Source organism: Aotus nancymaae, unplaced genomic scaffold (genome assembly GCF_030222135.1).
Source record: "Aotus nancymaae isolate 86718 unplaced genomic scaffold, 86718_ANA_hifiasm-v0.15.2.pri h1tg000007l, whole genome shotgun sequence".
Taxonomy (NCBI): Eukaryota; Metazoa; Chordata; class Mammalia; order Primates; family Aotidae; genus Aotus; species Aotus nancymaae.
The window spans coordinates 17,641,245-17,666,544 of NW_026988418.1; the positions used below are offsets into that span (position 1 = coordinate 17,641,245).

The following is a 25,300-nucleotide window of genomic DNA, read 5'->3' on the forward strand; positions in this document are numbered from 1 at the left end:
TTTGTAGAGAGGAGGTCTCACCATGTTGCCCAGGCTGGTCTCAAACTCCTGGGCTCAAGCGGCCCCTCCCATTTAGGCCTCCCAAAGTACTGGGATTATAGGTGTGAACCATGACTCTGCCTTCTCCACGTTTTAACAGTCCCACTTTCTCTGCTATTTTGGAAACTAGCAGAAAAGTTGGCCATGTCAGTCATAAATTTTAAAGAGCTGGTTCATGTGTCCAGTGAGCCTCTATCTTTTAGTTCAAGAGGCACCACCTTTAATCCAGGCCTTGACACATATTGCCTCAGGCTGGATGACTTTTCCCACCCCAGGCCTTGGTTTTAAAGGTCAACCTCCCTTCAAAGGCCCTCCCTGAAATTCCCCCTCCTCTTTCTCTATAAGGCACTCTATTTATTTCTATTATATGCTCATTTACTAAACATATTTACTAGGTGCTAGGCGCTGTTCTCAGTGCTGGGAATACAGCACTGAAGAAACAGAAACCCTTGCACTCATGGAGTTCACATCTTAGGGTGAGAAATAGTTATTAGACAAGATCAAAATGGAAAACAGATGGCACGATAATGTGAAATGCTAAAGAGAAAAACACGGAAAAGGGATAGGGAGTGTGTGTATCGCAGTTGACTTATTTGTTTGCGCTGTTTACCTGCGTTCTGTCTGCATCTCCCATCTGTCTTATTTACCAATGCCAACCGGGGCTCAGCGCAGCGCCTGACACGCAGCGGGCAGCTGATAGACAGGTGTTGAGCAAGGAGCAAAGGCGCAGCTTCATCGCTCTCTCCTTGCTTTTAAAGGAGGCGAAATGGGAAATCCAGAGGGAAAAGAAAAGGGAGGAAAGTGGCTCGCTTTTGGCGCAGGGGAAGAGGTGTGCAGTGAGCAGTCGCGCTCGGAGCTGGCTTGGGGGACACTCTCATGCTCAGGAGAGGGGCAGCGACAGAGGGGCTCGCAGCAGCGCGCTGTACAGGTGCGCAAGCTTAGGCATTTCCATCCCTATTTTTACAGCAGTGGACACTGGGCCTCAGAGAGGGAAGTGCCTTCCCAAGCTCCAACTGCTCATAAGCGGTCAACCTTGTTCTAAGGCCACGTTTGAAATCCAGGAGCGATTCTGAACCCGCCACGACTACTCACCTACTACCCTGCGTTTCCCCTCACAGGAGGATTCTACGGGTTCCTCCCAGTCTCCGGGTAGGCGGGGCAGGCGTAGCAGGTCTCACCTATAAGAAAATGAGAACGGGCTGGGGGCAGGAGCAAGACAAGAATATCCTGACTGCGATTGGTTGAATTGGCTGCCATTCCCAAAACGAGCTTTGGCGCCCAGCCCCTTTCCTTCCTAGCAGGCCTTGCGCGCGACAAGATGGCGGCGTCCAGGTGGGGGTCTTGAGGAGTTCGGTATGGCGTTGGCGTCCGGGCCCGCAAGGCTGGCCCTGGCTGGCTCCGGGCAGCTCGGCCTTGGGGGCTTCGGGGCCCCGAGACGCAGGGCGTATGAGTGGGGCGTGCGCTCCACGCGGAAGAAGGAGCCTCCTCCCCTGGATAGGGTGTACGAGATCCCTGGACTGGAGCCCATCACGTATGCGGGGAAGATGCACTTCGTGCCCTGGCTGGCGCGGCCGATCTTTCCGCCCTGGGACCGCGGCTGGAAGCACCCACAGTTCTACCGCTCGCCGCCTCTTCACGAGCATCCGCTGTACAAAGACGAGCCCTGCTACATCTTTCACCATCGTTGCCGCCTTCTCGAGGGTGAGGCCCCAGGACGGGCGGCAGGGGACCGTGTTCCTCTGCCTAGCGCTGACCCCGACCCTCTGTGGCTTTGGGCAAAACATTGAAACTCTGTGGGTCTTGTTTTCTTCGTCTGCGAAATGGGGCCCTAGTGATTCTCATCTTCTGAGAGTTGTTAGAATTGAGTTGTAAAAAGCTGGGCCTCTATGCAGGAGTATAATAGAGAGTTTGCGTGTCAGCGTGAGACCTGGTTTCTAGGCCCAGCCCTGACTCTCTCTGTTTGACTTTGGGCAAATGGCTGACCATCCTGGGCCTCTATTTCCTGTGAAGTGAATGGTGTTGACTGGACAGTCCACGTTGACCATGCCAGGTCTGACATTCTGGAGATTAACTGTACATTTTAAAAGTAGATGGAGAGAGTTTATAGTGGAGACGACAGAATGTTTAATATCCAGGACTGTCACCTCTCAAGCCCATGTCTACTCCTCTGTCACTCTCACTAGGGACAGATTAAAATGACTTTGCTAAAATCAGCCTGTCTATCCAAAACAGTACCAGAAATTATTTTCCAGAGTCCATGGTGGGGCTTGTTTATCCCTTTCCACATTCTTCCGTCTTCCTTCCCCATCCAAACCAGGATAGGGATGGGGCAGGTCTTGAAAACAAAATGTTTGAGGTAAGGGGGAACAGTCTTTTCCAAGGAGTAATTAGGAAAAAAAAAAAAAAAGACTTGGCAGGATTTGGGGACTAAGCCAGAGAATAAATCCTAGGTTTGAAAAAACTTAAGTCAATTGGCCAGCTTCTTAAGCTTCTCAATCCCATTCTTGAAAGCGGATTTTCCAGCCTTTAAACACTTCCAGTGTCCTTAAAAGGTGCTGGGAAGGATCTCACAAGACTTGGCATCCTTGAGTGACCGACCCTCGATGGATGAATGCATTAGCAGTATTTTAGATGTTAGGAGATTACATTCATTTGCCTATGCTGAAAATGTATTGTATATCCTGTGTTTTTGCTACTCACAGAGAGGTTCTGTAGGCTGTAATAAAATTCTGCAAGATACAGGGCTAGAGAAGCCAGTAGAGATAATGGAGAGAGGTGATGGTCTTTAGCGTAGAGAGACTCAGGTTCTCCTCCTGGCCTTGTCACTTACAGGGTATGTAAGTTAGAGCAAATTCCTTAGTCTCTGAGTTTCATTTTATAAAATCCCATCTACCTTGCACGTAAAGCTCATGGCACAGGGTAGATGGTGACTTTCAGTAAATGGCAGCTCTAATTATCACCTGTTTTTCATATGCAAATAAAACATAAAGTCTTAATATTTATTACCATAAGAGAAATTGCCTGAGGGTGTCTCCCCCAAAGTATCCTAAGCTCCCTTTCATCCCATACATTGTCTGTCTCTTTCCTTCCTTCCTTTCTCTCTCTTTCTTTTTTTTTTCTTTCAACAGAGTCCCATTCTGTCTTGCAGGCTGGAGTGCAGTGGTGCAATCTCACTGCAACCTCTACCTCCTGGGCTTAATCTATCCTTCCACCTAAGCCTCCCAGGTAGCTGGGACTATAGACACACACCACCACACCTGGCTAATTATTTGTATTTCTTTTGTAGAGATGGGGTTTCACCACATTGCCCAGGCTGGTCTCAAAGCAATCTGCCTACTTCACCCTCTCAAAGTGATGAGGTTATAGGTGTGAGCCACCATGTCTGGCCCAGACACAGTTTTTCAAAGGAAGATATGACCTTGAGTCAGAGAAGTATTCCTCTAGCTGAGAAGAGTATTCTGCCAACCAAGGCAGCCACCAGCCTTCTGTCAATTTGTGGGTGTGATCATTGAGAAGAATATAGTATTAGCTTTTCATTTGCGAATAGAGGACTGGTGTGTTTACTTGATCCAGAACTTAAGATACCTAGGACTATGCATGTTCCTCCCTTAGGGAAGCCAAATTTGGGGAAGGTTAATCTAGGGAGGTCTTTGCCTGGCACCACAGCCCATCCCACTGAGAGTAGCTAAGTTTCTTTAAAGACTGTCAGGCTAAATTGAATCTATTTTAGTTTACATATACACCATCTTTTATTTATTTATTTATTGTTCAGTGATTTTCTGTCACTAATTTATTTATTTATTTTAGAGACAGGGTCTCACTCTGTCACCCAGGCTGGAGTGCAGTGGTGTGATCATAGTTCACTGCAGCCTTGACCTCCTGAGCTCAAGCCATCTTCCCACCTCCTGAGTTGCTGGGATTATAGGCATGAGACACTGGGCCTGGCTATGTATATACCATCTTTCATGCAAAGTATTTTGGGCAGTTTATTTATAACACAACCTGATTAAATTAAAAAACAGATAGGTGGGGGGATCAGTACGAAGGAAAAATAAAACAGTAAGATGAATACGACAAAAATTTATTCTGTGAGGTTCTACTTTATTTATTTATTTATTTATTTATTTTTTGAGAGGGAGTCTTGCTCTGTTGCCCAAACTGGAGTGTAGTGGTGTGATCTTGGCTCACTGTAGCCTCTGCCTCCCAGGTTCAAATGATTCTCCTGTCTCAGCCTCCCAGGTAGCTGGGACTACAGGCAAGCGCTGCCACACCCAGCTAATTTTTTTTTGTATTTTTAGTAGAGACGGGGTTTCACCGTGTTGGCCAGGCTGGTCTCAAACTCCTGACCTCAAGTGATCTGCCCACTTTAGCCTCCCAAAGTGCTAGGATTACAGGCGTGAGCCACCGCGCCTGACCTCAGGTTTTGCTTTCTAAAGGGAAGCCCCAAACCTGGCTCTGAGCTTGCTAGCAATGAACAAATGGTACGTAGTTAGGGTCAGCTAACTAGATCATCTGCTTGTTTTTATAAATAAAGTTTTATTGGAACAAGACCATGCACACTTGTTAATTATTGTCTACTGCTACTTTTGTGCTCTAGTAGCAGAGTTGAATAGTTGTGAGAGAGATTGTGTGGCCCAGAAGCTGAAAATATTTACTATTTACTCCTTTTGAGAAAATGTTTGTTAACCTCTGGTATAGAGACAATTCACCATGCCTATAAGACAACAGGCCAGGTACAGTGGCTCATGCCTGTAATCCCAGCACTTTGGGAGGCCTAGGTGGGTAGATCACTTGAGGTCAGGAGTTCGAGACCAGCCTGGACAACATGGTGAAACCCTGTCTCTACTAAAAATACAAAAATTAGCTGGGCACAGTGGGTGCACGCTTGTAATCCCAGCTACTTGAGGGGCTGAGGTATGAGAATTGCTTGAACCCGGGAGGCGGAGTTTGTAGTGAGCTGAGATTATGCTGCTGCACTCCAGCCTGGGCAACGGAGTAAGACTTCATCTTAAAAAAAAAAACACACAAAACAATACTGTATCCAGGAAAAACCCGACCTTTCTATACTAAGGCCAGGGAGGTTCAGCTCCTTAAAGTATTCATGAAAATTCAAAAGGTATTCCCAGTTATTTCCAAAAGTTGCTTTCTCCTGAGAAGGCAGCATGGGCCATCCTAATAAATGAAGTACATTTGGTAGACATGGGCTTTTCTAATCAGGGCTGGGGTGTGAGTTATTAGAAAGGATCCTAAGTGAAGGGTTGGCATCCATCAATTTAGTCCCATAGCCTAGGGTGTATCCACTGCTTGCAGCATTCAGCCATATGATCTCAGCTGTCTTAGCCACTGTTTGAATTCCTGTAGTGGCAGGCAGTCACCACCTCAGTCACCTGTTAACCATCTTGAAGTAGATGGTCGTTCCTGAATTTGACTTGAAATCTGGCTTTCTTAGCTTCTGCTCTTCACTTTTGGTTCTGTCCCCTCAGGTGTCACAGAACAAATCCAGTTTCTCTCTTGAGGCAGCCTTTTTACTAAGATGGTACCTGGTAGGTGTAAGTATCTCTTCCTGAATCGTTTTCTTGCTTTCTTTGTGTGTGTATGTGTGTGTGTGTGTGTGTGTATGTGTCTGATTACCTCAAAGGTGTAAAGCAGGCCCTCTGGCTTACCAAGACCAAGTTAATAGAAGGCCTTCCCGAGAAAGTGCTTAGCCTTGTTGATGATCCAAGGAACCACATAGAGAACCAAGATGAGCGTGTTCTGAGTGTGATCTCTCATGCCCGTCTCTGGCATTGCACCGAAGAAATCCCCAAGAGAGAGACCTACTGGTAAGTTTCCCCAAGTAAAGAAGATTTCCAACTATTGGATCTTGGAGTCGATCTATTGCTTTAAGTCCCCAAATGTCTCTTTTTGTCTCCAAGCCCAGTCATCGTGGACAATCTAATACAGCTGTGTAAATCTCAGATTCTCAAGCATCCTTCTCTGGCCAGGCGTATCTGTGCCCAAAACTCCATGTCATCTGCTTCCTGGAACCGAGGTTGGTTATCTTGTACACCAGAAAGCCTTGATCTGTTTTTTAGTTTTTTTTTTTCCTTTCTACTCTTAGCCCCATCACCAGCTCCCATCCATCTGCCCCCAAATACCTATCCTCACTCCTGTCCTTTGTGGTCTAATTTTGTAGGCTCAGACATATCCTCAGTATAGTTCGCCATAGCCCAACCATTTTTGTTTTTAATCACTTTCTAAGACATTAACTCAACCATTAACAGTCAGCCATATCTATTGAGTGCTTAAGATGTGCATGGGAAGTACCTACATGCTGAAGGTAAGGAAATAATAACGTACATGTAGTCTGTCCTCATAAGGCTCAAATTCTATTGCAATAGTCTTCTTACCCCACTTACACCTTACTCTTCCAAATCCATTTTCAACATGGCTTGCTAGAGTGATCTTTCCAAAGTACAAGTCTTTTTATGTCCCTGCCCCATTTCAAATCCTTCATGTCTCCCAGTAGTGTAAACCATTTATTGAGGGTTACCAGCCCTCGTGATTTGATTGCCACTTAGTCTTTCTATTCTTACCTCCTGCTCTACTGCCCTGCCCACCCCATCCCTAAATTAGCCACTTGCAGCTTTTTAGCATCAAGCTTTAACACCCGTGTGCCTTGGCACATGCTGTGCATTCTGTCTGGAATACTCTTTTTTGTTTGTTTGTTTTTGAGACAGAGTCTTGCTGTGTCACTCAGGCTGGAATACAGTGGCATGATCTCAGCTCACTGCAGCTTCCGCCTCCTGGGTTAAAGTGATAGTCATGCCTCAGTCTCCGGAGGAGATGGGATTACAGGCATGTGCCACCATGCCTGGCTAATTTTGTATTTTTAGTGGAGATGGGGTTTCACCATGTTGGCCAGGCTGGCCTTGAACTCCTGGCCTCAAGTGATCCGCCCATCTCAGCCTCCCAAAGTGCTGGGATTACAGGCGTGAGCCTCCTGCCACGCCCAGCCTGGAATACTTTTTTCTGCTTTCTTCATTTAACCATGTTCTCCTTATCTGCAAGACTTCACTCAAGCCTCCCTTCTCTGTGAATCCAGGCTGGGGTATCTGTTCCTCATCTGTGTTCCTTATGCCCATTCTGCCATCATAGCGTAGATGACACTGTACTGTCAGTATCTACTGTTGGTCCTGTCTGCCCCACTAAACTGAACTCCTGATGGCTGGGACCGTGTCTTACTGACTTTGTCCCCAGTGTCCAACAAGTCATGGTACACAGTAGGTGCTGACTGAAGGGATGCATAAATGCATACCTATTGTCCATGTTTCAGGCAGGGATATTCAGAGAACACAGGTGTTGTAACTGGTAGAATCCTGGAGCAGGGAAACCAGCTATGGAATGATTTGGGATTTCAGAACATCTGCTTGGTCAGGTCTCCAGCTTGCCTATTTGTGTTTAGACTTCCTGGCAAAGAGTCAGCTTTGCAGAGGTAATGACACCACTAAGGAAATTAGTGAACCTCATTAATAGAGGAGTACTTGGCCCATCATCAAGTATTACCTCTAATTAAACTACCCCATTTGGAGCTGTCACTGGAGGAGGGATATGGAGGGAATTGAATCAGAAACCACACAAGAGTGGTCTGTGGGGAGAATTGAAAACCCAAGGTTAGGAGAGGTCCATGCACATTTATTTTTCTTGCAATTATATGTGAGGAAATACTTCAGAAAACTATTCTTGAGGTGTGAGTGTGTGATGTATTTTAAAAAACAGGTCAGAGTTTATCCACCCACAGATATAGTATCCTTCCTTACCTACCCAGTAAGGGAGGCTACATGCTAATTAATGACAGTGCTGTTGACCAAACCAATTTTTAGCCATATAAGAAAAACGGCCTTGATGCATTATCACACTGTGGCTATTTTTGAAAACCCAAGCACTTCTGAGAAAGATTTGGCCTCTGCGGACACTCCTCAGGAGGCCATTCTCAAGGTGTTTTTCCAGGCACATTTTGTCTGGTGGCAGCATGTGATCTCCTGTGGGGACCTCTGTGAAGGCTGTCTACACACGTTCATCATGGCTGGCTTGCTGATGAGTCAGACGTGTGTTTGCTTTCCTCATGCCACCTACATCTGCGTGTAGCATATATGCTAATCTGACATCAGTGAGGCTGTTTAACTGGCCAGGGTTTTCTCGCTCTCAGTTGTTAAGGACAGTCTGGCCTCTTTCCTAAGTTTGAGAATCTCCTCTGCTTCTAGTCTTGGTGTGCCTCTCTCTCTCCATCGCTCCTTCCCTGCTGTATCCTACTCTAGTCACCTGGATTTCTCTCCCTAAATTCTGCCATGGAGTTGTCTGTACCTGTGCCTTTGGACATTATTCCTCCTTAACTAGAGTGCTTTTCCCCCTGTCTTTGCCTGGCAAGCTCTTACCCAGTGGTTTTCAACTAGGGAGAAACATTTGGCAGTGTCTGGAGACATCTTTGATATGCTGTGGATGGATGTGGGAAGAAGGGATGGGGAGGGAGTTCAACTGGCGTCTAGTAAGTAGAAGCCAGGGTGCTGCTAAATATCCCACAGTACATAGGACACCCCCTCACCAAAAAATTATCTGTCCAGATGTGGATAGTGCTGCAGTTGAGAGTCTCTGCTCTTACCCGTCCTTCCAGATGTCATTTTAAGGCATTGCTTCTTTCAGGGAGTTTCCCATTCCCAGAGAAGTTCAGTTTTCCCCACCTGTACAATTTTTAAATATGCTTCATCCTTTTCATTGTAGCACTCACTACCTGGTGAGCTCCTTGAGAGCAGAGAGTAACTCACACACATCTCTGGGTCCCCAGCTTAGCAGGTGCTCAGGTATGGTGCAGGCTTCACTCCCCAGAGACCATTAGCCCTTAGGGTTTATTGGGAAGGGAACACAGGAAGAAGAGTGCATTGGTTCCTCCCTTCTTAAGGATCCCAGGATTAACATCCTAACTCAGAGTTTTGTGTTCTGTGATTAGGCTGATGATCTAGAAAAGCTATAAATGATTTGAGGCACATGGGAGGGTGGAGGCTTTAGGCTTTACAGAGTTAAGAAAGTCTTTATTTATTTATTTTTATTTTTTTGAGACAGTTTCATTCTATTACCCAGGATGGAGTGCAATAGTGTAATCTTGGCAACTGCAACCTCTGCCTCCCAGGTTCAAGCAATTAACATGCCTCAGCCTTTTTAGTAGCTGGGATTACAGGTGTACGCCACCACTCCTGGCTAATTTTTGATATTTTTTAGTAGAGACAGGGTTTCATCATGTTTCCCAGGCTGATCTAGAACTCCTGTCTTCAAATGATCCACTTGCCTTGGCCTCCCAAAATGCTGGGATTATAGGTATGAGCTACTCTGCCCAGCTGAGAAAGCCTTTATACCAGATTAGAGTAACCATTTTTCTCCCTTTTAGAGTCTCTTCTCCTTCAGGTCCGTGGTTTTATTGAAACCCAGCTGAACACTAAGGATCCTCTGCCCACCATCGCCTCCAGAGAGGAAGTTGAAGCTACTAAGAATCATGTTCTAGAGACCTTCTATCCCATATCACCTACGATCGACCTTCATGAATGCAATGTTTATGATGTGAAAGATCACACAGGTAAAGATCAATGTCTTGAACTCTTAGGCAGTGTGGAGGAGAAGGACATGGTGTTTCTGGAGGGAAAGGATATACTAAGAACTTGCTGGGTATTAGGCACCTCACGTGTATTACCCATCTCCTAGGATCCATGTGGCGGCCCCATGAGACAAGTACTGTTGTCTTCATTTCATAGGCAAACTGCAACTTAGGGAGGTGAAGTGATTTGCTTAAAGGCCGACTTTACGTTTTACCTCAGTGAAGTAACTCTGTTACTCTATTACATCAGAGTGGCTTGAGGGGCTTTTTTTTTTCCTTCAACAAACTATCATTGGCCACTTGCAGGGCTTTTGACCCAGGCTTTTTCTTTATTCATAGGTCTCATGAAAGGTACCCATTTTCTGTTTACCCTGTAACTCTGGCCAACCCTCCTAAAGGACTGAGCAAGTCCCATGGACATTGAATGGGGCTATTAATCCAAACTCTGTCAAGAAAGCATGTAGGAGAGCCTCTAGGGTTTTCAGAAACCTTCTCTAGGGTTTTCAGAGCCTACATTATTTTCCCAGCCTCTTTCTTTCTTCTTTTTTTTCTGAGACACAGTCTGTCTGTCACCTAGGCTGGAGTGCATTGGTATGATTGTGGGTCACTGCAGCCTCCCAGGCTCAAGCAATCCTCCCACCTCAGCCTCACAGGCATGTGCCACTATACCTGGTTAATTTTTGTATTCTTTTTAAAGACAGGTTCTCATTATGTTTCCTAGGCTGGTCTCAAACTCCTGGGCCCAAGCCATCTGCTCGCCTCAGCCTCCCAAAGTGCTGGGATTATGGGCGTGAGCCGCCGTGCCCAGCCTTCCCAACCTCTTTCTTCCTTCTTTTTCACCTATATTCACTGATCCAGATCACTTATTCTGGAAGTTCCCAGCCTACCAAGAGTTACTCGTAGCCATGCAGGGGAAGAGAATCATGACTTGACAAGGTCATGGCTGAGAAGAACAAGTGCTAAACTCTGATCTCAGCACCAGTGTTGTGTGGGTCAGTTGTGAGTGATGAGGCGAGTCGTTTGTCACTAATATTAAAGTAGTAAATTATGCAAATGACTTGCTTTCTTTTTAATAATTACCACAGATTTCAAGTTCTCGTTCTCCTAACATCACTGTCATCTGTATGCCAGAATGAGAGAGAAAGGTGTGGAGTTAGAATTAGCTTGCAGGAAGCACCTGTAACAGGTTGGTAGGCATTTTCTGTGAAGAGCCAAATAGTAAATATTTTAGGTTTTGCAGGCCACATATGGTCTCTGTCACAGCTACCCAATAGACAGACGTAAATGAGTGAGTGTGGTTGTGCTCCAATAAAAACGTTATTTACAAAAACAGGCAGCAGGCCAGATTTGGCCAGCAAGCTGAAGTTTGCCAGCCCCTGAGCTATAGTGATAGTATCTCCTTTTGTTAAGCCTCTGTGTAGCACCTGTCCCTGGTCTAAGGCAAGGTGACTTTCCTGAGGCTTTGTGGTAGGCTGATGAATCCTTTTTACCCCTCCACATGATTGTGTCTCTTGCAGGATTCCGGGAAGGTTATCCTTACCCCTATCCCCATACCCTGTACTTACTGGACAAAGCCAATTTACGACCACGCCGCTTTCAACCAGATCAGCTGCGGGCCAAGATGATCCTGTTTGCTTTTGGCAGTGCCCTGGCTCAGGCCCGGCTCGTCTATGGGGTACGTATGGGGAGAAGACCGCTGAGCTGCTTTACGTGGTGTTGGGTCTTCTCCCTTAAGGTTATTGCTCAGAGGAAGAAAGTGGGGGATGTAGGGACTGATTCCTAGACCGAGGAGTTTTAGGGAGGAGCACTTCAGCTTCTCCCTAAAGGAGGAGATGAACCCACATCACTAGGGGCTGACTGCTTGTGCTTCACCTGAGTAGCTCACTTGATCACAGTGACATCCCCACCTTCCAAGCTATGCCACAGAATTACAGGGAGGCCATGCAGCTTACCTGGCATGGAGCTAGGACTGCAGCTAGGTCCGTCCCACTCTGAAGTCTTCAGTTATTTGTGCTGCAGCATGCTGTCTCTGTTCTTGTAGTGTCAGAAGTAGAGCACAAGCAGGAGGAGGTGGAGCAATAGAGATGACCAAGCCCTGCCCGCCAACTCAGGATGGGTGCTGGGGACCCATGATACTCCTTGGCAGTAGCCCCTGATCCTAAGAGGAGGTCTCAGGGACCTAGAAGGTATAGAATACAGACTAACTTATCACAGAGAGCTGTCCCAAGATGGGAAAAGCCTGGCCCTAAGGACAAAGGCCTCCAGGGAGGGGAGGGCCGTATGGGAGCCCTCAAGCAGGCCAAGGACACCAGATCCCTGGTTTGGGGCAGGGGAATTCATGAGAACCACTGCTGGACCCCCAGGTCTTGGTTAGAGCCTGAGTCTCTTCTAGAGTAGGAATAAAGAAAAGTGCTGTTTCCCATCTTATTTGGCCTAGGAGGGTTGGAGAGCCATGGTTAGCCAAATGGATAGGGAGTGGAATGGGCCTGGCCCAGATCGAGCACCTGCTGCATACCGCACATTTACTTAGGGTTTTTATTTAAAAAAACAAAAAAACCACAGTGGTTTGTTCATAAAATAGAGTCTTGGATTAGCAGCAGGAGCATCATCTGGGGACTTGTTGGAAGTGCACACTCAGAACCACCCCAGACCTACTGAATCAGAAACCCTGGAGTTGGGGCCCAGTGATCAGCATTTTAACAAGTCCCCCAGTGACGCTGCTCCAAGCTCAAGTTAAAAAACCACTGAACTGTCCAGGTGCGGTGGCTTACACCTGTAATACCCGCACTTTGGGAGGCCAAGGTGGGAGGATCACTTGAGGTCAGGAGTTCAAGACCAGCCTGGCCAATATGGTGAAACCCCATTTCTACTAAAAGTACAAAAATTAGGTGAGTGTGGTGGCAAGCACCTGTAATCACAGCTACTCAGGAGGCTGAGGCATGAATATCGCTTTAACCTGGGAGTTGGAGGCTACAGTGGGCTGAGATTGCAGCACTGTACTACAGCCTGGGTGACAGAGTGAGACTCTGCCTCAAAATTAAAAAAAAAAAGGAAAAGAAAACCACTGAACTGAAATTTCAGGACCACTGCATTACTTAATAATTGTAGTTTTTTAACCCCATGTGGCAGATGATATTAGCTTCACTCTATAGATGGTAAAACTGAGGCTCAGGGAGGCTAAGGAACTTGCCCAAGGTCACACAGCTAAGAAATTAGTAGGTATCACCTCTTTATGTGACCTTCTTGTGTCTTTCCAGTCCTAGGACAGTTGTCTTTATTCCCATTCTCTGACTGTATACTTCCTAAAGGCTCCGAAAGGTTAGGTAGCTTGCCCAAGATCCCACAGCTAATGAGTGGGGAAACAAAGATTGGAACAGTGAGCTTTCCAGTTTTGAAGGATGTGCTACTCTCAACTCAGACCGTGGTAGGAGGAAGAGAGTCACAACCCTGGTCCCAGGCCTGCAGACTCATTGTAGCTTCTGTACCAGCTATTGCCAGCAGAGCCTGGGTAGCAACGATGGCACTAATTGCCACCCAGTTGGGTAGGAGAGGAGGCCTCCTTCAGCCCCTCCAGGTACAAATTATTCCTAGGGATGTGAAGTTGAGCAATTATGGGAAGAGCCTCCATGTAAAAGGTAAAATTGCTGAGAAATTTATGTACTACCTGCAGTTTTATTGATCTGTAGAGGGAGATAAGAGTCAATACAGAATTCTCGGCTAACACTTACAGGTACTTTTCTTTTTATTTATTTTTCATGCAGCGAAGAACAGTTATTTCTAAGGCCAGCAGTCCCAGTGTGGCCCACACTGGGGTCTGATATTAGGTATTCCTAATGCCAGATTCAGCCCCAGTGGGGTGAATACAGGCAGCATTTTTGAATCAAGGATGGCCTGCTTTATGGGGCGTGCCTGTTGGATCTTTGTTCAGTGAGTAGCAGTTACCAAACTGGATTGCTGCAAAGTCTCAGTAGCTCACCATATGATTTATCTCCCAAACTAGGCCACCACTGAGAATGATGAGGTGCCACTATTAGATACACTGGGACACCAGGATTAAACCAGAACAAAAACAACAGGGCTTTCAGTGACTTAGCATCGAGTCTGATCCTGACTCATACCCCATGGGTGACCTAGAACAAATTATACCACCTCTCTGAACCTCAGTTTCCTTATCTGTTAGTGGGAATATACCTCTAGATTTATGAGTAGAGCTGACTTGATGTAAAACTGGCAAGCTGCCTGGCACCTGAGGGGCCTTCAAGAAATGGTTTAAGGTGTTACTACTATTCCTAAGTGGTAGTAACTAGAAGAGATCAGTAGCAGGAGTTGACTGCTGAAATCCTGACGCTGAACGGCTGTAGTGGATAATCCTGAAACGTGGCCCATGCTGAGTTGCAGTGTAAGCATGAAGCCCAGCTAATGTGACTGCCAGGCCCTTAGAAGCAAGGCGGGGGTGGGGGTGGGGGAAGTGTGTAATCTGGCATGAGCCAGTTTGGGTTCTACACCACCCATCTTTGTGACTTCAGGCAAGTCACTTTACCTCACTGAGTCTCAGTTTCCTCATCTGTCAAGTGGAGTGAGAACTGAATGACATTACATCTATCCATTGACCCTCCGGATTCATATTTGATAGCTGATGTCACTGTGATTCTTATCAAGTAACGCCAAGAGTTTGAGGGATTTCTGTTATTAGCCTCCCAGTTGGCCCACCTGAACTCTGGCTTGCCTGGAAATCACCTTTCAGTGGCAGGAACTATTACTTTGATGTGCTCAAGTTGAAGAGTGGGCACCCTGAGGCCACGAGGCACAGCCAACCTGGCTGAAGGAAGGCCTGGCCCTGGACAGTACCCTGAACTCCTCATTCTATTTTAATTGCCCCAAAGAGAAGCCGTTCAGTGGGCATAGGTGAACATTGTAAAGGGCAGAGCTAGAAGCTGCCTGGGCCGTGCTGTTCCTTACACTCCACAGCTTCTGATTTGTTTTCCTTGTCCCCTTTTCCTCTCAGAATGATGCCAAGGTCTTGGAGCAGCCTGTGGTGGTGCAGAGTGTGGGCACAGACGGACGTGTCTTCCATTTCCTGGTGTTTCAACTGAATACCACAGACCTGGCCTCTAACGAGGGTGTCAAGAATTTGGCGTGGGTGGACTCAGACCAGCTCCTCTATCAGCATTTTTGGTGTCTCCCAGTGATCAAGAAGAGAGTGGTTGTGGTAAGTTGAGCCATCTCCCGCCTGGTGATAGGAAGAGGGCCATGCCTCCGCCTACCTGGTATGCTCCTCAGGTGGGATTGCAGGGGTGCTCTGGGGGTAGAGCCCTGGCCCTGGGGACTTCCCACCCGGGATCTCCGTCTTCAGGCTCCTTTAGCCCCGCTGCTACTAAGGCCTTGCCCAGCGTTCCACTCTAGCTCCTGCTTCCCTTTGCACCCTCCAGCCAATCCAGTTCCTCCCAGCTCCCAGGGTGCTGCGGCTTCATGAGCTCTGGCCTTTGTACATGTTGCTCCTTTCATCTAGGTGGCGTCTCGCCTTCTCCCCTTCCCATTACTCTTTGTCCGACTATCCTCCACTTGTCCTCCAGGTTTACCATAAGTGTTTCCTGTTCTGGGAAACTGATCACCCCTGTCCCCATCCAAGTCCTCACTTATGTGCCTCAGGTGGGCTGCCCTGGCCTCTGGATTGCCCCAGCATAGCACAGTCACGCTGCTGTGAGTAGAATCTCCTCATGTGTTTTTTTTCCTCCACCAAACAGAACTCCAGGCTCCTAGCTCCTTGAGGGCAGGGCCTGTGGGGATACATTCATTTCATCCCACAGATACGGAGTTCCTCCCATGGCACCATCACTGCTGCACCCCACTGCTTAGCTGACAGGGTCCAGGCCTGTTCTCTGTGTAGTGGGCAGTAGCAGCTTCTAAATAAATTCCTGATAGAGTGTCAGCCAGTGAGATGCACCCTGGTGAGACACACAGCAGGGTCAGAGACCGAGAAAGCAGAGTAGGGGTCCCTACTCTGGGACCAGCTAGGTCCCACACAGGCCTGAGTACAGGCTTGCCAAATGGAGTCACTGAGCCTTTGAACATTCTCAGCAGGTCACTTCTTGAACTAGTTCTCTGGTAGCTCTCAGTGCTCTCTCCACCTGAAATGCCTGCTAGGTCTGTGCCCTTTGCCTTGGTCCCAGAAACCCTCAGTTCACCTGCATAGTCACACCAGCCACCTCTATGTTCTCTGCTTTTAGTCAGGTTTTCCCTCCTGACTCTATGTCTTCAGGTTCTCTTTCCTCAGCCTCTCCCTTCTAGGATACTGACTCAGGGCCCGGCCTGTTATGTTTTGGAGACAGCTTCTCCTCACCTCTGCAGCCTCACCTCCTGCCACTCCACCCCTGCCAGCATGCACCCTGGGCTCTGGCCTGATCTTGCTCTTCCTGCCTTCATTTCTACTTCTTCTATTGCATATGCGGGGCTCTCTGTAGTCTTGTTCCTCTTCTTTTCCTTTCTGGCCCATTCCGCTTGCCCTTCCATGTATAAATATTGGCGAGTTAGTCATTTCTCCCTGCTTTCTTGTTTTTCCTACTTCTGCAGTGGGGTCTCTCTTCTTTTATTTTCACTCTTTGTAAGCTCCTTGAGGACAGGAACCTGAGTCAAGTCACTGCTGTGTCTCTGTCTCCAGCACGGGACACAGGCCCAGTAGAGAGAGAGCAGGTGCCCAGTAAATGTGTGTGGAATGGGTGAGGGATGATTGTCTCTGGGATTAGAGAGGGCAATAGCCCATTTGCTCCTGGTGGTTGAAGTGAGAGGGCCTCAGGAGCAGAGCAGCATCAACAGCTGTTTTGGCTGAAGGGGGCTGGGAATGCCTCCTGTCCTCCCAGCCTGCAGCCCCTTAACGCCCCTTCTTAGTCTGAAAGAGAGACGATGTCAGAAAAAGAAACAGTTACTGTCTAGGCACTGAAGATCTACTTCAAGCCAATCTTTGTTTTAATTGCTGCCATTAAATCTAGTAGCAGGATCCTAATGGGCTCTGTTCTTTCCAGGAACCTGTTGGGCCAGTTGGTTTCAAGCCAGAGACATTCAGAAAGTTTTTAGCTTTATATTTGCACGGTGCGGTGTGAGCCGAGGACCCCTCTGAATCCTGAAAACCCCCTTGCCTCTCTCCCATGGAAGAGGGCCTGGGCCCCGTGGAGCCTCAGTGCTCATTTGGCCCGCTGCTCTTGCTGACAATAAAGAGCCCTTGCGTTGCACTGAAGCCTGTGTTTGGTGTGAGGGTGTCATCGGGAAGGGCCCCTGCACAAGTCCAAGCCCTGGAGCCTGACCTGCCCCAGCTGAAGCCCAGCTCTGTCCTCTACCCATGTTGTGACCTTAGAGTAGTATCTTCATCTGTCTGTTTGCATTTCTTCATCTGAAACCTGGGGCTAATGTGACTTACTTTGTGTTGAAGAGTAGGTTCTGTGTGTGTAGTGTCTGCCACGTGGCAGATACTCTGATGGTCACTAGATTCTTATGGCATTATTTAAATTGTGGACACATTCCATAGTGACTGCAGAATATCTCACTAGAATATTCATTGTAGATTTCTCCCTTGTATCCTGGTTAATGGGCCAAGTACACCCTTGGTTCAGCTGGCCTCTGTCCAAATAATGTCAGGTCCTGATCTGTGCCAGACACTGCTGCCATGCCAAGCACCTTATACACAGCATCTTTCATCTCCACACACCCCTTACAAGGTCAATGTCATTTCCATATTCAAGAAAAATACTGGGTAGGCGCGGGGTGGTTCAAGCCTGTAATCTCAGCTACTTGGGAGCATGAGGCAGGAGAATCACTTAAACCCAAAAGGCAGAGGTTGCAGTGAGCTGAGATCATGCCATCGCACTCCAGCCTGGGCAACAAGAGCAAAACTCCGTCTCAAAAAAAAAAAAAAAGAAAAAAGAAAATATTGCACGCCTAGCATGTGCCATGCACTGTTCTAGGCCCTAAGGAGAAAACACGGATAATTAAAGGAATTTGTCCAAGGTCACCCAGCTGGTGCTATAGGTCAGCTTTCTAAGCAAACGCTTGGGAGACTTTTATTTGGGGAGAGCGAAGGCAACAGCAGGTGGGGATGGCGGGCCCGAGCTCAGTGTGGCTGCACCTGAGGCCTCACCCTGTTCATGGGCACTCTGGAGCCAGAGGCAAGGGAGTTGAGCCTTCTACAAACACCCCTGGCCTGGCACTAGCCATTGATATGTGCTGCTTCCTGAGAGCTCTGACGGGACCTTGGGTGAGGTGGCTTTGTTGGGCTATAATTCCTGCTGAGGGACTGCTGAGAGCAGTTAGTGTGGGAACTTCCAGCAGCTGGAGGAGCCCTCAGCTAGGCAGTGGCAAAGTGGCGTCCTGCCTGTGTCTCTGCCTCCCAGGCTTGGGCTCTTTCCACTTGACAGCTTACCTTTTAGGCTAGGCAGATGGGGAGGGAGCAGGAGGGATTACCAGGAAAAGCAGCCAGCCACAGAGGACTCTGGGGATGGGGAGTGACTGGAAGTGGGGAGAGCTGGGGGCTTGGCTGGGGCTGGAGTGGCCGGCTTGGGAGGGGCCGGAATACCAAACACCTCACCTCCCAGGGGAGCTGACCTGCTGCCCATTTTACTTTTATTTTACAGACAGGAAACAATTATACATAAATGATAAAAGTTCAGAGTTCAGGAAAATATAAGTTGACCCACCCAAAGCAGTCCCTAGCTAGTCCTTTTCCCTAATGATAACAGAGCTTAGAGTTTCTTTCATGCTGTTGGTAAAAATGTGTGTGTCTTGTAAGAACACACATATGTACGTGACTGAGGAGTCATACTATTTATAGCCTGTTCTGCACTCCCTTTTACATGATGTCTCTGGGTGGTAGGCTCTTGCCACATCAGCACGTAGGATCTCTTCATGGTTTTGAGCTGCCGCATTAGTATCTGTTAATGGCAATCCGGGTTGTTTCCAGTTGTTAGTTATTAGAAATAATGCTACAGTGAGCGTCCTCATTCATGTATCTTACTTTTGTCAGCAGAGCCATTGGGTAAGTTCCTAGCAGTGGAATTGCTGAGTCAAAGGCTTTTTTTTTAAAAGAACGCTGTTGGGAGTACAGAGGAGCTGGCGGGATGACAGGAGTCCAGCTGGAGGCCACTGCGGTGATCCTCGGGCAAGTGGTGGTGATGGCTCTGTATGATCCTGAGGAGACTGCTTGGAGGGGAGGGAGGGGAGGTGAACTTGAGCCCGGAGTGAGGAGGATGGAGGCTTTGAGTAAGCGGACCGTCAGCAGATGACCTTGTTGCTTGAGGACTGCCTGGAAGGGGGCTGGGGTTGCAGGGCAGGCCTGGGTAGCCCGTCTTCCTCCCAACCCACCCTGAACGAGGACAGCCCAGATGCTGGCCTTAGTGCTAAGTTGTGGAGCCTGGAGCCCAACTGCAGTCTCTGGTCAAGGGAGCTGCCGAGTGCAGCTGATGTGCAAAGCCAGGCAGGCAGGACTGGAGGTTTTTTATTGTCCCCATAGAGATAAGGAAACAGGCTCAGAGACCACATGATGTAGTGTGAAGAGCTGGAAAGCTCCTGTGTCATGACAACTGCCCCCTCCACAGAGAGGTCCTTGCTTCTCCAAATCCCAAATGTCTACCAGCCTCGTCCCCACTCCCTCATTCAACGCAGGAGAGGAAGCGATGCAGTGGAACCTGAGGGCCTCAGCCAGCCTCCAGCCCAGGACGTGCTCCTCAGCCAGTGAGCTGGGGAAGGAGCAGGAGCATGAGGCAGGGAGAGGAGTGCTGCACTGGGTCATGCTGGGTAGTGAAACCCCACCATAGGAACTTCCAGCAACAGACTGGGAAGTGAAATGGTGACATTCCCTTTGGGAACATATTTTTCACTCATATACTTAAGTGCCTGGTTGATCCATTCAAAAGTTCTTCATTTCATTTCCAGCAAGCTTCAGTGGCAAGGGAATTCTGATTTGGCCTGCGGGGAACCCACTTTCAGGAGCCTCCTGTATTCCAGCTGCCCTGTCAGATCCTCAGCTTCCTCGTTGGCAAAATGGGGATGCAGGTTTCCCCACTTTTAGATCAAATAGGCTGCATTCGACAAGGAGGTTTCAAGTGAATGGGTTTGGGGTTCTCAGAAGCCTGGTGGAAAGGGGGACTTGCTTGAGGGGACCTCACTTTAGGCTGCTCTCTGTTCTTTCCCAAGGCTGGTGCAGGCTGGACCCGGGGCAGGTGCTTGGCAGAGGCCCTGTGACAACTCTCAGGGCTCTGGGAAGGAGGAGGACAGGATCCTCTCGGGCTTTAGACAGCATCTCCCTGGTTCCTCTTTTGCTGTGGGTCAAAGTCTCAGAAAGCATGCAGGTGACCCAAGTGTCTCTGTCTCTCTTCAACATGGACACTCAGATGTCCATGACCCACAAAGCCTACCTGCTTCACTGCTGGAAGATCACCTGCCCCACCACCGTCCAGGGACCCTCTCCCCTCAGGCTGCATCTCATATCCGAAGACTGCATCCAGTGGAGTCTTTGGATATGAGGAGTGGGCTTGCTGCCCAGGGCAGGACCTCCATCCCTTAGAGGTCAGCCTGTCAGAGCAAAATGGCCCCTGCCAGCTTTCACACACACATGTGTGCACACCTGCATACCACACACTCAGACATGTGCACACACACGTGTGCATGTGAGACCCATGGGTCTCCTCCTTCCCGGCTGGGCCAATGATGGAACCCAAGAATAGGTCAGGACTGGAGACTGAGCCCAACCGCCTCTGGGGCAGCCCATTTAATAAGCACCTACTGTGTGCCAGGTGTTGTGCTGGAAGTGTAAGTTACAGAATGAAGGAGATGTGGTCCCTGCCCTTCAGGAGCTCCCGGGGTACTGGGTAGACACGGCCAGAGTAGTCTCCTTTGGATTGGCAGTAGCAGATACCCACAAAAGCCTCCTTCCCCACATCTGGGCACCTATCCACCCACAGGTGACAGCATGCTGTAGGGAGGGGTGCCACTGAGCATGCTCTGGGATGACAACTCAACATCATTGTTATTCCAAGAGCACTCATTGTGTACCTACTGGGCACCAGGACCTGTGCTGGTGATTCTGGGGACAAAGAGGGCTCTTATATGGTCCCTGGCTTAGAGGAGCTCCCAGCCTGATGGGGGAGGCATACACTGAACCAGGCTGTGGGGACCCAGGGAGAGAGCTACTCTAGCCAGGAAGGCTTTCAGGAGGAGAGGCCATCTAAGCTAGGTTCCAAAAGGCAAGTGGGAAGGAGGAGGGGCCAGCAGGAACAAAGGCCCTGGCTGTGCAGACATCCACAGAGTCCTCCAAAGTTGGAGGTGAAGTGCTGAGGGGCAAGGAAAAGCAGGATTGTTTAGGGCCCTTCCATGCGCTGCAGCTGTCTGGAAGCTGTGAGCAACCTGGACTTGGTCCCAGGGCCATAGTGGGCGTAGCCACCTGGGTTCCCCAGGAGCAGGAAGCACTCTCCTCTCTGTACCTCCTTCCTTCTCTTGGTCATCAGGGCCCCTTGCTCTCCTGGTCTACTCACTGCTCTTTCACCTTTGCAGGTCCCTCCCATTCCCAGATGTCAGGACCCAGTCCTTCGGCCTCTTTTCCGTTCATTCTCTAGATGATTTCAGCCAGTCTTGTGGCTTCTAAGACCCTCTAAATGCCAACAACTCCCACGGTATGTCTCTAGCTCAGACCTTCTTACTTGTCGTCTTTATTAGATATCAAATCAGCATCTCAAATTTAACTTGCCAGAACAGAGCGCTTCCTGCAGCCTGCCCACCTCCATAAAGGGCATCTCCGCCTTTGTCTATTCACTACTGTATCCCTAGTGCCAGAACCACCCCTGGCATAAAAGGGGTGCTCAGAAAACACATGAATGGGTGGATGGATGGAAAGAAGGAAGTCTGTGGAAGCTCAAAAGTGAGATGGTCTTTGTGGCACTGGAGGGCTGACATGGAGGCAGGAAACCAAGGGCATGGCTAAATTCCAGAAACCCGTTGCCAGGTTCTGCAGCTCCGCAGGTGCCCTGGGAATAGATAGGACAGAACAGACTCTGCCTTCCAGCACCCAACCTCATTGGTCTCATCTTTTATTTCCAACCCTCAGCCCCAACTCCAAGCCCCCAGTGCCTGTACCCAGTGAGCCCAGGGCTAGGCAGAACAAGGCTCATCTGCCTGTAGCCCCTTCTCCCACCCTGCCCAGTCACTCTACTGAAGTCCGGGGAGCCCCGCAGCTCTGCAGACCAGGTTTGCAGACACAGCCTGAACTCCAAGAGACCCAGCTCCTCTCAGTTCAGGGCCAGTGCCCTCAGAGGGGCCCCGGGTATGCTCTGGGATCAATCTCCTGGAGTCTGTGGAATCTGGGAACACAGCCCACCACTTCATGGGATAGCAGAGACTGGGGCAGAGGGATTCCTCAGGTCACCAGGCAGCCAAGCTGAGCAGCCTTACCCCCAGCTGGAGCCCTGCTCTGGCTGAGCACCTTAGTAGCTGTGCCGCTGCTGGTGTCAGTGACTTGTCTTATCATTTCCTGGCTCTGGGGCAGGGGGCCGTGGGTATGTCCAGCAGGGAATCAGGTGCGGGGTCCCGTCTCAGGCCTGATCCTAGCTTTGCCCCCGCAGGCCAGCTGACCCCTAGGATTGAGGGGCCTGTGGACAGCCATGACTGCAACAGGAAAGCTGTGGTCCGGCCCTGACTCCTGCACCTCTCGGTGATAGGCCGAAGCCCTCCTTTGTGGAAGGACTGGCATGACTCTCCCTTTTCTTTTCTTTTTTTTTTTTTTGAGATGGAGTTTCGCTCTTGTTACCCAGGCTGGAGTGCAATGGCGCAATCTCGGCTCACCGCAACCTCCGTCTCCTGGGTTCAAGCAATTCTCCTGCCTCAGCCTCCTGAGTAGTTGGGATTACAGGCACGCGCCACCATGCCCAGCTAATTTTTTGTATTTTTAGTAGAGACGGGGTTTCACCATGTTGACCAGGATGGTCTTGATCTCTTGACCTCGTGATCCACCCTCCTCAGCCTCCCAAAGTGCTGGGATTACAGGTGTGAGCCACCTCGCCCGGTGACTCTCCCTTTTCTCCTGCTCATTTCAGGATCTTTCCACTGGCTTATGAGAGCTCTGGCCTGGCCCCAGGCAGTGAAAACACTTGGTGAACAAGAACCAGTTCTTTTTCAGAGACCTGCCCCTGAGGAAGGCCAAACTAACCTGCACCAGGGCCATTTGTGTTGTGAAGGCAACTGCAGGACTGCCAAGAGGCCTCAGGCGGAGGGGCAACACAGCACACAGCAGGCACTCCTCCCAGGCTGGGCTCTGTGACCTGGCTTCTCTTGGTTCAGCACCCCAATCCCATGGCTCTTGTCTATACCTGACTCTTGCTCCAAAGGGGCACAGGTATTGGACAAATGTCGCATCCTCCCAACCTTTCCCCAGCCCTGGGTCAGCACCATTGATAGAGGCTAGTCACAGCCTCAGTCTCCTATCTCTTCAATGGGGCTGCTTTTCCAATAAAGGTGGCTGTGCTGAGCAAAGCCTAGGAAACCTTGTTCTAAGGTGAAGAGGGAAGGACAGATGGAATCTTCTAGATGCTCCCAGCTACTCCCCAACACACCCATTTGGACTCTCCCCACGACTAACATCACTTGTAGTGAACACGTACTGCTCTTAGTCCGTGTGTGGCACTGTTCTAAGTACTTTATGGTGCTAAACTCACAGCCCAGGAGGCAGGCAAACCATCATCCCCCATTCTGCTGCTGAGGAAACTGAGAGCAGAAGTATAAACTAATTTGCCCACAGCCACACAGCAAGGTGCAGCAAAAGCAAAATTTAAACTTGGCCATTTGCTATCTGGTCCCCTAAGGGCCTTATAAACATGGGCTGACCCTGTACTTTGCTCGGGCCCTCAGTGTCCTCCCACCCACCCACCCTGGCACCCGCTCCTGCTGCAGGCCTAGAATGAGGTCCCCAGAGCTCCAGGGAAGTAGAAAGTTCTAGTCATTGTGCAAGTCAGCATCCACAGCGGCTTACCTCACCCTAGCCCTCAGCATTTCTTGCCAAAATGTCATCTGGGAATGGCTCCCTCCACATCCTGCCTCAGTGGATTCATCTGCCAGGATGCCACCAGCATACGTTTTCCAAAATTTAAGTAGACTGTACTACTCTCAAAGCCCTTCGAGGGCTCCCACACTGCCTTGGAGGTTTAGGGGGAAAAAACCAACCTCCCTGTGCTCCCTTACAGTGGCAAACAGCAGGCACTTCAGCTGGGGGCCTGGGGTGAAGCCAGCCCTACCTGAGTGCGGGGAAGCAGGGAGTGGCTGTGGCCTACAGGGCACTTCTGGCCAATAGGGACTCCCCATAGGAAACACAGGGCACCAAGAACCTTTTTCTACTTCCAGAAAAATAAAAGATACGCCAGCCAGCCAAAATGTGCTTGCAAGACAAGAAACAGAAACTGGCTTTTAGAAGGCCCCCAAATATTTAAAGTGAGACTGACACCCTCCCTCCCAACCCACCTTCTGCAGAGGCCATCACAACTCCTCAAGAACACAGAACTTGCAGGCCCAGGAAAAGGCGACAGATGCCTCAAACACAAAACCTCATCCTGTTATGCACTGGGAACAAAAACTGTCCCCAACAAGTCACCCTGCATTTTGTCATCAGTGTAATAAACTCCAACCCACGTTCCCCAAACAGGTCAGGAAGGGCTGCGGAAAAAAGATGTCCCTTTAATAAAACGTTATCAACATATATCGTACACAAACTACAATGTATCATAATTACTTTTTTTTCCTCTCTTAATTCAGAACCAGACTACAAGGTAAGAAAAAACACAGAAACAGCTACAATGTTCCCAATAATCCGCACGAAGTCTTTTTTCAGGCAGATGATATCTCACATAATATGATATACATGGATCAGAAAGGGGAGGGAGTAAAACAAAGACCAGCTACAGGGGAGGGAGGGAGGGGGACGGGCGTGTCAATGTACAAAGAATTCAGGTGTCTTCCAGGGCAAGACACAAAGGTTTCCGTGGGGTGATGAGGTGAGCGGGGCCGTGAGCACCCTCCCGGGAGGGGAAAGGCTCCACTGTCGGGCTTGTTGGTTTTGAAAATAAAAACAGGACCGGAGACAGCACGTCTGTTTGGTTGTCAGTGTCCCCCCACCCCCCATAGCTGCTCCAAAGTCTTTCCATCCAGTCCCAAGCATATACAGAGCAATTCTGGTCAGTATCCCATCTTTGAGAAAGGATGAATAAAGAGAAAAAACAAAAGAAAACCGAACTCCAGCCCCTCTGCCGGTGCACACGATGACACTGATGCGAGGATCTTGGGACCAGAACGCAAGGTCACTGTTTCCATGTCCCAGGTCATAGCCATCCTGTCAGTGGCAGTCTCTCCTACTCTGCGCCAGGCCACCACCCAGCTGGCAGGATTCTCACTGGGAATACTGGGGTCGGGGTGGAGGAGGGGCTGGAGAGGCAGGGAGGCCAGGACAGGAGGGAGGTCCAGGAGAGGCAGAGGAGGAGGAGGAAGGCGTCCTGGGAACAGTGCATGCCACCGGGTCACAGCGACGGGCTCAGCTGTGGTGGAATCCTGAAAGGGGTCGGTGATCTGGCCCCTCCGGCCACAGGATAAGGGTGCTGGGTTCTGGGCTCCAAGGGTGCC

At 49.3% G+C, this 25,300-nt stretch overlaps 2 protein-coding genes across 5 annotated transcripts in view; one reads left to right on the forward strand and one right to left on the reverse strand.

The window, feature by feature from the left end:
- The window catches only part of LOC105710290 (NADH-cytochrome b5 reductase-like), a 30,827-nt gene extending 29,656 nt beyond the window's left edge, over window positions 1-1,171 (reverse strand). The window contains exon 1 of the mRNA XM_012442536.2: window positions 1,132-1,171. The gene's annotated coding sequence lies outside the window, so the exon portion shown is untranslated. The remainder of the gene's footprint in view (window positions 1-1,131) is intronic.
- Window positions 1,172-1,326: 155 nt separating this feature from the next.
- MRPL37 (mitochondrial ribosomal protein L37) lies at window positions 1,327-24,576 on the forward strand. 4 transcript variants are annotated; one of them, XM_021667740.2, is made up of 7 exons: window positions 1,327-1,740; window positions 5,678-5,861; window positions 5,955-6,070; window positions 9,458-9,643; window positions 11,179-11,336; window positions 14,667-14,870; window positions 24,032-24,576. In XM_021667740.2, exons 1-7 carry the CDS (start codon window positions 1,395-1,397, stop codon window positions 24,299-24,301), a joined length of 1,464 nt encoding a protein of 487 aa, XP_021523415.1. In that variant the 5' UTR covers window positions 1,327-1,394; the 3' UTR covers window positions 24,302-24,576. The 4 variants fall into 4 exon arrangements, with proteins under 4 accessions (XP_021523415.1, XP_012297956.1, XP_012297955.1 ...); XM_012442533.2 differs by lacking the exon at window positions 24,032-24,576 and adding an exon at window positions 21,197-21,315; XM_012442532.2 differs by lacking the exon at window positions 24,032-24,576 and adding an exon at window positions 16,681-16,892.
- The last annotated feature ends 724 nt before the right edge of the window (window positions 24,577-25,300 follow it).